General features: G+C 34.7%; 1 protein-coding gene across 2 annotated transcripts; it reads right to left on the bottom strand.

The window, feature by feature from the left end:
* Positions 1–830: 830 nt before the first annotated feature.
* Positions 831–12,632, bottom strand: LOC126697298 (uncharacterized). Of its 2 annotated transcripts, none has more exons than XM_050394228.1 (12): positions 12,446–12,632; positions 11,264–11,701; positions 10,799–10,887; positions 8,850–8,955; positions 5,562–5,629; positions 5,191–5,268; positions 4,543–4,607; positions 3,378–3,444; positions 3,093–3,275; positions 2,504–2,560; positions 2,279–2,374; positions 831–1,156 (listed from the first exon to the last, which is right to left on the bottom strand). In XM_050394228.1, the coding sequence occupies exons 2-12, from the start codon at positions 11,694–11,696 to the stop codon at positions 1,034–1,036; spliced, it is 1,365 nt and encodes a 454-aa protein (XP_050250185.1). In that variant the 5' UTR covers positions 11,697–11,701; positions 12,446–12,632; the 3' UTR covers positions 831–1,033. The 2 variants fall into 2 exon arrangements, with proteins under 2 accessions (XP_050250185.1, XP_050250186.1); XM_050394229.1 differs by having other exon boundaries at positions 10,802–10,887; positions 12,446–12,630.
* Between the last annotated feature and the right edge of the window lie 328 nt (positions 12,633–12,960).

Raw genomic sequence — 12,960 nt, forward strand, 5'->3', positions numbered from 1 at the left:
GGATAAAGAGTCAACTTAAGTTTAACTTTTCTATGTTGTGCCACATTGAATTATTGTAACTTGCACACCAGTCCAAACCAAACATCACAGAAAGTAAATAGGAGATAAAGTTACCATTAAATCTCTGTTTAATAGGAGGGACTTAGACATTTTTGTCCTTTTATTTATTTTATTTTTATCTCATTCTATATCTCGAAGTACGTGGACTGTGATGCATAAAGAAATTATTGATAGGAAAATTATTGGTTTGTCGTTCCAGTACAATTGACATGCATGCAAGACTATGAAGCTGATCAAGTCATCAAGACATTGAATTTCAATGGCTAAAAGCTAAAACTGGCAGGGGTAGCTAAAATACCTTAAAGTTTGGTAGCTCAAGGACTAGACTGGTTTTCAATGGTCCCTGGCAAGCCACAGGGGAGGTACTGACATCCCTAGCTAAAACTCAAGAAATTAAAGCCTCAAACATTGATTAGAGAAAGCACTGTGGAAATGGAATAACGAAAGAAAAAAAAAAAAACATAGAGTTAGTACATTCATCTACATTTTCATCATATAAATATAACCTATGGACATTACTTTCAGAAACATGACACTAAATACCCTGCCAGTGAAGAAAGTTACAATCTCAAAAGGGTGATTATGTAAGGAAAATGAGCATATTTAAAAAGCAATCATCATGCTTTTCTTTTCCCTTGCTTAAATGGAGCTCACAAAAAGGTTTACCTTTATCAAAGTGACTGTTCCACCGAACAAGAAAAGCTGACAATGAAAATGACGTTCTAACTAAACTTGAAGTTCATATATGGATAAGATTTAGATAATAAACAGAAAGCAAAATAATATCTCAATAATAAAATAATTATTATTTAAAAAAGAAATTGCATACAGTAACACTCAGAAGAGATTATGCTGTTTTATGACAAAAAAGCCGGGCCAAAAAAAAAAAAATGGTCTACAATTTGAAGTGGTCATTCCCAAAATCATTTTTGAGCTTCTTGCTTAGTTGATCCTTTCGTATTCACACTGGGACTCATTCTGAACTTTTGATATCTATGGAACTCTGTTTCCTTTCTGCCTGAAGTGATCGGCACAATGATTCCAGCTTTTCTTTCTGATTCTTTGTTTTCTCCAACTGTTTTTTTAAGCGCTCACGCTGCTCACACAAAGATAAATCTTAGTTTCACACGAAAATAAGTTAAAAAATAAATAAATAGATAGTCCTTCCCTAGGAATATCACTCAATCGCCAAGGCATTCACAAAATACAGGTGAGCTCACACTAGAAAAGAAATATTTTCAGAATTTGATTTTTTTTTTGGGGGGGTGGGGTGGGGGGGTGTGGGGAGGAATTTGAACCCTGGATGTACTATTCGTTTGTTCAAATTACTAATGCAAATTCAAGAACCTTTTAACACACAGAAGTATGAGCTATTGTAATGATTCTGTTACAACAGGGAACATTTAGTTTTCCACAACCTAAAAGCCACATAACTAATTCGAAGCTCTTTTAAAGGCTAAGGCCAATGCCAACACTGCACAATATGGCTGCAAATTGGATACCATCTTTAGGCTTTGCACAAGCATGCGACAAAGAAAGGATAGAACTAAGACAGTGCTAAATATCAACCTATGATTATTATAGCCAATTCTGAGCATTTTGTATATAAAGTGATACACGAAGCATGAAGACATTGTTATTTTAATTTAGTTTTATTTAATTTTAGTCCATTTTATTTTTACTATTGGTCCATTGGATTTTATTGAGTTTGGTTCTAGTACTCCAAATAAGTGCACTATTATACTCCAATAAGGACGGTTTATGATTGATCAATCCAATTTCTATTGGAATTTTTCTCATAAAATGATTTGGTGCTGATTTTAGGCAACCCCAAGTGTTGATTCCTAGGATTTTTTTTTTTAGATAAGTAACCTTGATTCCTAGGTTTTCTATAACAGCTTCATGCTAATTCCAAACAACCATAGGTACTGATTCATGCGTTTATTTGCTGCAAAAATCCTTTGAGAGATTAGTGCTGCATCAATAAGGCTTTCTTGAGTAGTATGTGCAACCTAAAACTGTCAATGACTATGGAAGATGTACAATGGATAGTGTACTTGAAAAGCTTACGTGGCTAAATAGATTCTTTATGGGATATAAAGTATAATAATTAAAGCCAATACCATCCTAATGTGAGCGAAGAACACATCCCCAAGGGGAAGGGTTGGGGGATGTTGACTTCTATATAGAACTAAACAGAAAAATAACACAAATATACCTCATCAACAAGTTCTATGAGAGTAACATCAGTTTTCTCGCATTTGCTCTTCAAGAAAGAATTTTCCTTCTTGAGTTCCTTGATTGATTTTGCCATCTAGTTTTTACAAGCAAAAGAAGAAGAAAGGTGGATTAATTGAACATATCATGCGAGTTGAATGTAACATAAAGCAACTAGGAATGGTGCATCTTAATTAATTGTAATATTGAAGAAAGTGTAATGTACCTTCTCAATCTCTTGTTTAAATGTTTCAAAAACCTCATTGCTCTTCAACAAAGCATCCTGCCAAATTAATTTAGCAGTTAGATATGGGAAAGTTGTTTTCGATCTGGAAAATGAAAGGGAATTTTTTAAATCTACAAGTGGATGCCTGTAACTAATTCCCATGCAATGACAGCTCAAATCTCACCAACAAAGATTTTATGTCTATAACTGAACTCTCTGTCCCATTAAAAGTGTGATTATTCCTCTCCCTCCAAAGCATCCACATTAAACATAAGGGGGCCATATTCCACACCAAGTAGCTGACATGTTTTCCCAACCGGTTTCAACATCCAAAGAACAAGTCTGCCACCAGTCTTTGGCATCACCCAATGGACCCCATACTGCCAACCCTTATAGTTCTACAAATGCACACAAAGCTCAATGCCTACTAACCAATGGGCCCCACATCCAAAATTTCAAGGCAAATAAACTTAGTAACATTTAAGCCTGCCTTGCTGAACCTCCATCTATGCAATTAATTATCAGATTGTGATGAATGAAGTTCCACAATGGTTTTGTGAGGCAATAAATAATATGGAATGAAGTAGACCTGAAATTGTTGGAATTTTTCTCCATCAGCTGTCAACTGTAAGCGCAAATTCTTTTCAGTTGCCAACAATTGTGACACCTGTTCTGCATATAATTTCATCTGGGATTGTTCATGGACCAATTTCTCCTCATGTTGCTTAATTTTCAGATCAGCAAGCTGAAGTTCCAGCGATTTCTGCTTTAACTGTGGATTTATACCCAACCAATTAAGTTCAATTTAATGCCTTTGAAAATAAAATATGTAAGTGTAGTAAACCCTGCTTTACAAGAAAATGATACACTTTACCTTCTGTGCAAATTGCTGTTCAGAAAGAGTATACTGTTCAGCTAGCTGCTTTAGCTTAGTTCTTAACCTGAGTATGGAGAATTTTGTAAATAATTTTTAATACTTCAAAAGAACCATTATACTAACCCATTATATTTTTTTTGATAAGTAAAAAAAAAAAATATATATATATATATATATAATGGGTTAGTATAATGGTTCATTATATATACCAGAAAGTGAAGAAACAGTAGTAATCTTACAGAGATGCAAAAGTATTAGGGCAGCAGATAAATTAGGCTTTTAATCTTTTCTTTTTTAAACATAGAAGATGCATAAAATATTTCTACAATGTTAACTCTTTGACACTATGCTGTCTAAAACTAGTGGGGAAATGTCACCATCAAGCCTTAATTACTCATGAGTTTTTCTTTGCTAAGTAAAAATAATTTTATTCAAAAGAGGAAATGGTTCACATACACAGGATGTGAATCAAACTACTCCATTAATACTTGTGAATTTATTTTCTTACAACCCACTACCACTACTACATTACATTTTACTCTCAGCCACAACCATTAAAACATTAACCACCTTCACAGCAATCCTCAGTCTTCATGTTTATTTATTTATTGTTATTTGTTATATTAAGCACCCACTGGTAAGTCTTCAGAATAAAAAACAGTACCAGTTCCTACAAATTAAAAGAACCAAGGTGGCAATTTATAAGATCTTTTACTTATGACATGACACGAAATAAAAATGCTATTCAACTACATTTTCAAAATTCACATCTTTGAGTACAGAACGAACATGTTATTGATGGTAAACTATCTGTGTACAGAAATGATCACTTCTATGTTTAATTGATAGATAAGTTCTAGACTAATGAATGCAAGCAAAAAGGCAACCAAGACCACATTTTGTGTCAGCCAGGCCAACTGTTTTAAGAGAATATGTGCTATATTTAGGACATATCACAAAACAAAGCTCATTTAATTAAAGGGAAATATTCACTTACAGCCCAAAGGGGTTGCCAAGGTATAAAATTCCATTATCTTCAGTTCCCACACATGTAATTTAGATATAAATCTTGGCATCACATGTTGATGGTATCGTACTTTTTTTCCTATGAAAAATATATATAATAATGACATAATTTCTCACAAATTTACTTTCATCTTACATCTCATTCTCCTTTAGCTGAGAGAGACATTCATCCTTTTGCTCTTCTAGCTTATTGCTCACATCCTATAACCGAGACAAATTAATATAAATAAACATGTAATAACAAAGCCCAAAAAATTGAAATGAACCCTGAAGAATCACAACACAAGAAAATAAATTGAAAATTTTAAGTTGAGAAAGAAAGAAACCAATGCAAGGATTCTCCTATTGAAGCATTATTATTGTGATGTCAAACACAGAGCTGGAAATTGATCAGGGGTTTCGATTCTTTCGAACCCATGTTGCAGCATATTTTGTTTACAGCACAGTATACAATGTACCTCTAGGCACTGACACTCATATCAGCATTCTTACTCAGTAGAAATTGAAGCAAGCCCAAGTCCCATGCATACAGCATACTTGTCTCAACCAGAACATTAAAGATTTGCAAAGTAATTCAATCACAATAAACATCTTTTGCATATTCCAAGTTTGAAAAAGACTGGGTTCAGCACATAAATTTTCACCTAATAGTTGCCTCAACTACATCTTATGATTTCTCCCTAAAAATTAGGAAAAAGCAAGCATATCCTACATAACCTATTGACCAAACTTTATTTCAAGATAAGTCAGAGATTCCCAATCAAATACAAAAGATAAATTGAACCTTGATTGCATCTTGGAACCTGGATGATAAATCTAATCTCAGGGATTGCCCTTCTGTGGATACCCGTTTGCATTCATCCTGTAATATAATCAGCAAGCAATCAGTCTTTCCAAGAAGATAAGTGCTATTTATAGCTTGAACTAGAGAAAGGATCAACTCTACAACTCCATAAATAAATCTGTAAGAGGATCAATGGAAGTAAACAAGTACACATCAGAATGTCTAAGCATTTTACAAATCAAAACATTTAATAGAGTTTGGTAAACATCAGAGATAATGATCTACTAAAGGACCAACCTGTAAACCCTGCATTTGGAACCATACTAAATACAATCAGTTGAAGCAGCTAAAGTGCGTGAAAGAAAGTATACCATTAGTATTTTGTTCTGACGTTGTAACTCCCTACACAGTGATTCAAGCTTGTCTCGAACAGCAATGGCTACAAAAACAAGGCAAAGTTAATGGAAGAAGGATCAGTATACATTGAACATTGTTGGAAGTCACATACAGAGATAACCAAGGATATCACAGTATCATATACCACAAGAAATGCTATATTGTCAAGGAAAAAACAAGGCAAAGTATAAATTACACCCGTTAATTTTGGTTAATTTCCATTTCCGTTCCTCAAGGCTCATTTTTTAAAAACTGAACACTTGATTCTCCAATTAAATTCAAACACATAACTGCATTAAATTTAATTGTCCTTAGTAAAGATAATACTATTTGTGTTATATTGGTCAACGCAACCATATGTTTGTAATTGATTAGGAAACCTAATGCACTACACCTAAGCTTTACCCATTTAAAAAAAATTAAAAACACCCAACAATAGAAATTATTCCAATTTCCAATCCCAATCTAAGCAACAAATACCCAACAAATTCAAACACTTGGTAGATTTACCCAACAAATTTGAAAAACTCAAAACACCCAACAATAAAATTGAACCATATAGCAGCACCATGCCAAAAACTACACATGGAAAAGAATTTCCAAATCCTTTAGTCTCATTCACTGGAGACTAAAAGAGAATTTTAAAAGCTGAAAGCAAAAATTTTAAAAGATATTATTAGAATGTTTATATTAAATCTGAAATAGATATTATTAGGATTTGAAAATGAGTTATTGGCATTCATCCAAATCCCTCACTCTCCAAAAAGCCTACCAACCTCACACAAAAAACAAAAAATCCTAACTCTTCTTTTCCTATAGAAATAAAGCTACAATAGAAAATGGTCAGAAAGATCTGATTTTGACAGCTGAATAGCTTTTTGTTATAGCAAAAGAGTGAGGAGAGAATGCTATTAGAAAGAAAGGTATCAAAATAAATGAAGAGATTCCAGCAATGGCTCAATTAAAAGGCCTTTTTCTTCATCTGGGACTTTTTGAGAGTTTTGGAGTCAATGTTGCGTTTATGAGCATTGAGCCATGTCCCGATTGGTAATGACAGATGGAGTTAAAATGAGGTTGTATGTAAGAGGTGTGAAGGGGACTGGGGCCCCTGGATCGGAGAAAAAGTAACTAGTTAGCATGTCCATACATCTTAGGCCGCACTTCAGCCTATCAGTCATTCACACTGGCCTCTGCCTTTGTATCCCTCCTCCTCACAATGAATGACAATCTGAGAGAGAGAGAGAGAGAGAGAGAGAGAGAGAGCGGGAGGAGGAGATAAGAGAGAGATGAGATGAGAGAGAAGAAGCTAGATTTTAAGAAAAATTTGTATTTTATTTTTATTTAAAAAATGTAAATAATTTTTAATATTAAAAATGAAAATAAGGCTAAAACTGTGTCATTTTTAAGGTATTTAACAGAAACTTTTTAATGGAATATGGCGGAAAGACCAACATTAACAACAAATCTGAAATTTCAAGGACTAAAATGAGAAAAATAAAACTTGAGGGATGTAAATGACAAATAACCAAACTTACAGAAAGTAATATGGATTTTTGCCAAATGAGAAATATTGCGGGTGACTACTATCATAACCTGACCAGTGTATATCATTGTCTATATGAACCACTCATAAAGTTTCAATTAATTTCACTGGTGTATATCATTGTCTATATCATTCTCTCAAAATGAAATGACTGGTGTATATCATTGTCTAACTTCCAATTAATTTCACATTCTTGCCAGAAACTTCTCTCAATTGTTGTAGGGATCACACCGCATAGGGAATGCTAGTAACCAAAAGAAGTAATTTTTAAAGAAACCAGGGTTAATTGCACAATGCCCCTCAAACTATGAGGTCAATCTCAATCCCCCTTAAACTTTAAAATTGAGCAATGTCCCCCATGATTGTATTTAAGCAAATTGCCTCCCACTGTTACTAGTTTCCATCAAATTTAAATGCTGTAACAATTAATTCTTTTTCAAACTTGGTGCCCAATCTACACAAATATGTAAAATGCCATCTATACCCTTAATTAAAAATTTCACATAAAAATAAAAGAAAACGGGAAAAAAAACCTAATCCTCCCCCCCCCCCCCCCCCCCCCCTCTCTTGTCTCCCCCCCCCCCCCCCCCCCCCTCTTCTTGTCTCACTCCCAATAATCTGTTATTGGCAATGGAAAACCCTTGCATCCCATCCTTCAACGATTCCTCACCCCAACACCATACCCAGCCCATACTTCCATCTTAAACTCCCCCCTAAAGCCAATAGAACTCATGAAAACCCATCCAACCCAACACACAATTCCCACAATTCAAAGTAGAGGAGGGAAGTAGTGTCAACAACCTTATGGACGAGACCAATCATCATTTCCTACAGTTTGTTTGCCCAATAAACCCAACCCAGCTGTTGGCAATCCTAAGGCATGAAATTGCCTGCAAAAGCGAGAAAAGTGAGAGTATTTGTGGTTTCAATGGATTTGGATTTACTTTTGTGGCAGAGTAAAGGTGAAAGGGGTTTGGAGTGGGAGTGTGTTTGTGTAGTGGTATTGGGTGGCAATTTAGACTATGTTTGTGTTATGGGGAGTGTTAGCGTTGTTTCAAGGCAACCAGTGATGCTGGCTAGTGTGGCTTATATGATAGTTGGGGCTTTGATGGTGGTTCATGGTGGAGAAGAGTAATTTCGGTCCTAGATTGAGCTCTGTGTTGTGGTAGTGTTGGGGTTTCAGATAGAGAGGATTAATTGTTTGTGTTTTCCTGAGTTTAAAGAGGTGAGAATGTGTGTTCCTTTTTGACAGTTGTGACTACCTAATTGCAAAATTGGGCTTTGTTTTTGGATGAAAATCAGGTCCATTATTGAGAATATGAGGTGTTGCCAATGCCAGAAGGGAGATTATTTTAATTATGGGTTTTCTGGTCACCTATTTGACCTAATCAGTATTTTAAGTTAATTTGTATGTAGAGAACAGTGGGCATGGGCACAAAAAGGGGAGAATTGACCTATTAACAATCAATCGGGGGGTACATTGCTTGATTTTAAAGTTCAAAGGGGAGATTGAGATTGACCCATAGTTCAGGGGGCAAACTGCAATCAATCCCAGAAACTAATTTCTATCAAAAGTTAGGATTTATAATTCATGTATCCCACCCTTAACTAGCAATCACGTGTAGCCTAACCATACAACCACATAGAACCATAGACTTTTAGAATCATTCAAATACTTCTATAAGCAGGTCTAAACATTAGTAAAATCAATTCAACTTACCAGCATCTCTTTCTGCAAGAACTTGCTGGTACTTCAAAGTGAACTCCAAAAACTCCTTTTCTGATTTGAAGGCACGCTTCACCTTACGTTTGGCTTCAGTGGTTTCCTGGAGCAAAAATAGTAAAAATTACTAACCTTGTTGAACTAACTTTCAAAATTTGCATAGAGTCCACAAACAAAGAATGTGGAAGATAAGGACCATAATTCAAAATCAGATTAATCCATTTCTTTCATTTTTATTATTATTTATAATTAAGTAAAATCAGATTTACCCCTTTCTGCCAAAAATATTTGTTTTCTCAACCCTAATCGTGATGGATCTCTGTCCGCCCATAAAAATTATAAACTTAATAAATTCAACAGCTTCTCTGGCATGTGTTGTGAATGCCAACCAGGGAAAGACAACAGAAATGAACACCACAAACAAGTTTGTCACTTGAATAAACCACCAAAGTTGAACAATAGCAACATAAATATAATCAGATTGTTAGCAGATAGAATTAATTAATCTTTTCCTTTTAACTTTTAACTATTCTAAAAGATTAATTGAACCCTACAACATGAGATAGTGTAAATAAGCAAGCTGAACCAACCTTCTCAAAGAACCTATATAATCACCCATTGAAAGTATTTGAACGTCCACAGGTATGAATACCATCCTAAACTACAATTCAATATAATCGTATCCCACTGACTTCAGGTAGATACTAAACAGTCACAACCAAAGGTCTTTTGTTTTCTGAACAGTTTCAACTATTTTTTTGTTTTATAATTTCATTGTTACAACAAGTGAGGGAGGGGGATTCAGACCTTGGTTCTCCTCTTAAAGGAGACCAAGTAATGTCATTGAGCTACAAAACTCTTGGCCAGATAGTTTAAACCAAAAATAAATAAATAAGAAATAATAATAGGGTCATGTTAACAGATGCCCTTAGGGCATTTTTTAATAGACCATTTTAAGAAAGTTTTAATACATTTTTCATGGGAAATATATAAAGTTGTCAAAAAAATCCGTTACTTTTTTTTCTTTTCCCTTAAAAGTTTCTAAAAACACTTCCTAAACCAATGCCCTTTAGAGCATCCGTTAACATTTCCCATAATAATAATAAAAATCCTTTGTCAATGCAATGCAAAATATTTGCTAATTGCATATATAATTAGCAATTATAACCAATTAAAGTAGCAACTAATTTGCAACATTGAATCTCTTAAACTGCTTATTCTATTTAACAATATAATACAAATGTTTTTTTTCCCCTAAAAAAGAAGGGGTGTGGGGGGGGGGGGGGGGGGGGGGGGGAACCAGTCCGTTTGACCCTGCTTGGACTTGACCATAGCAGCACCTTCCCATTGAGAACCAATGCCTGAGGGGCCTAGATGGGGGATGGGGATAAAGCAGATGGTTTGATTATTGTAACAAACAAATTCGGGAATGCTCAACCAAAAATCTCATTTTATCCCTCCTTAATTGATTTCAAGTCTTTAAGCAAATTCACCAAAGACATACAAAATTATACAGCATAAAATAAAATAAGCAACAGCAAAAACAACGCCATAGTCACAAAACTTTTGGGGGAAAAATTGAAAGCTCATATTATTAAACAAAACTAACTAGCAACACCTCATATAAAAAATGAAACCTCATTATTTGAAGTAAGTTTGAGAAGAAAATTGACAAGAAAAATCTTGTTTATCACTTTATCAGATGTACATATCACCTACATTACAACCAGCTTATCTCCAGTTGAGTGGAAACTAAATTTAAGTTACTTCAAACAACTATTCAGTTTATAAATAACAAGAAATTAATTATATTCATGTGCTCACAGCTTCAAATTGGAGTTGAGTATAGAGAGAGCAGAAAAGTAACAAAAGAAAACATAAAAAAATAATCCAATTCACTATCACATGTATTAAAGATACTAATCAGGTAAGATGATATTATTAACTACTTTTCTGTTCTTCGAAGTATCAAGACCATCTGATGAAGATGTATCCTTCATATTGTTTACTGATGCTTCTGAGCCTCCTTCAGTGGCTGCAACAAGGAAAGAGAGATGAGGGCAACAAAATAATAATAAAAAATATTAAACCCAAAAGAACCAGCAAATAACTCAATACACATGTAACAACATCACACACATATGCATTCAATTGACTTCTATTCTCTTGTTTTTATCAAAACAACTCACAGAAAATAACAGTTGAATTGCAACTGTATAATTCCTTGTCATATTTAATTTCAGGGAGATCATCTTTCCAAATTCTCATAGGAGTTGCGTTTTGAGCAAAAAATATGATAGTAAAATTATCACAAAAGTTTATAATTAGGGAGAGGGGGAAAAAAAGGATGCATGAAAATGCAAGTTATTACCAAGAAGAAAAAAGGGAAATGGAAAGGTACAGATAATTACGTCTCTCTGAACTTTGACAATTCGCTTGACCTTGTTCCTTTACCTCGCTGCATCCAGATACTCCTACTGAAGCCTCGGAGAGATTAGCTGAATCCGGCGAGACCAGTGTCCCTTCTGTCTGCTCCGTACAGCCCTCACTGGACACTTCCCCCAAGCCCTCCGAAGCTTCAAAAATATCTGTTTCAGATAATGGAACAGGAAAAGTCCTCAGTTTCTGGGTCTTCTCTTCCCCACCTTGGCTTGTTTGAAACTCATTTGCAGACAACTTATCAGAATGATCAAGATCCGAGAAACCATCCTCCTTGTAATCGCCAAGCGGTTTCTCTTGTTCAACTGTTGGAGTTGGAGGAGCCACTGGTTCTGTGGAGCTCTCAACAAACCCATCTGGCAGTGCATCTGCTTCAGGGAGCTGGTTTGCATCTGGGTTCTCCATATTACCTACAGTTTCAACACGGGACGCTCTGAATCATCACAATATGGTACCACTACTCTCAAATTGATCACCAAAAAAAGAAAAAAAGAAAAAAAAAACTAAAGGATGTGTCTGGTTTAGCTTAGTGTTTCAATTTGAAATGTCTTGATGATCCCAATTTTCTGGTTTTGATGATGCACTTATTCAAGTAAAGTACAGCAATGGCTTCAAATTTGTCACACCAAATTAATACTCAAAATTAAAATAAATAATTAAATAAAAAAGAATTTCCAAATGAACCCCACAACAACCTAAGAAGCCAAAGCAATCCCCATGAACCATTAACCATTTTCGCCAATATTTACATTTTGAAAATGATCACACCCAAAATTTGTAAAAGATCACAAATCAAAACCCTAGTTTACAGCTGGGTTCTTCTCCGTTTCAGCTACACTTCCAATCTAAAATTGCTATAATTACAACGAAATTTTAAATTACAAAAACCCAAAAAAAAAAATTCAATTCTATGGTTTTTTCCATGAACAAAACACCAAAGCCTAAACCAAACCAAAGCAATTACAACATTAGTTGTTGTTTCATAAGAACTACATTTGTTTCAGCAATTAATGAAACACACACAAACTCTTTGTTTTGATATCAAATACATATCGTATATAAAGAGAAGAATCGAAAGCATGAGATCTAAGTAAATAGAAATTTAATGAATAAATAACGTGAGAAGAGAAGAGAAGAGAAGAGAACATAGATACCAGGAAGATGTGATGTGACGATGAAATTGTTGGAGAGAGAGAGAGAGAGAGAGAGAGACGGAGTTGTTGATGTTTTTGTTGTTGTTGTAACACTTGGGAAGTGAAGTGGGCTAGTGATCTTTCACTGTCTGATGGGTTCCGCAAATTGATTTTCTCTGCTCTGCTACCTTCTTTTTTTTCTTTTTTCTATTTTATTTTTAGGCACGTTGGTTCCGCTAGGGCCGTGTAATGTTATTTAGAGGCCATTTGGTACATGGTGTTCAGTGTTTAAACACTGAACACTAGTGTTCAAAATTTGAAACAATCCGTTTGGTGATAGTGCTTAAAATAGGATTGTTTGAAAACTACAAACTCAAAAACCTGTGTTTGAAACATAATTTTTGAAACATGCTCCGGCCACATTTTAAACAATAAACAGCGTTTCTGATGGCATAATTGTAATAAAAATGAAATTCATTTTCCACTGTACCTGGACCCACTGACCAGCTTTTTCTAAAATTTGTCTCCTCTCCTCT

Source organism: Quercus robur, chromosome 8, assembly GCF_932294415.1.
Source record: "Quercus robur chromosome 8, dhQueRobu3.1, whole genome shotgun sequence".
NCBI lineage: Eukaryota > Viridiplantae > Streptophyta > Magnoliopsida > Fagales > Fagaceae > Quercus > Quercus robur.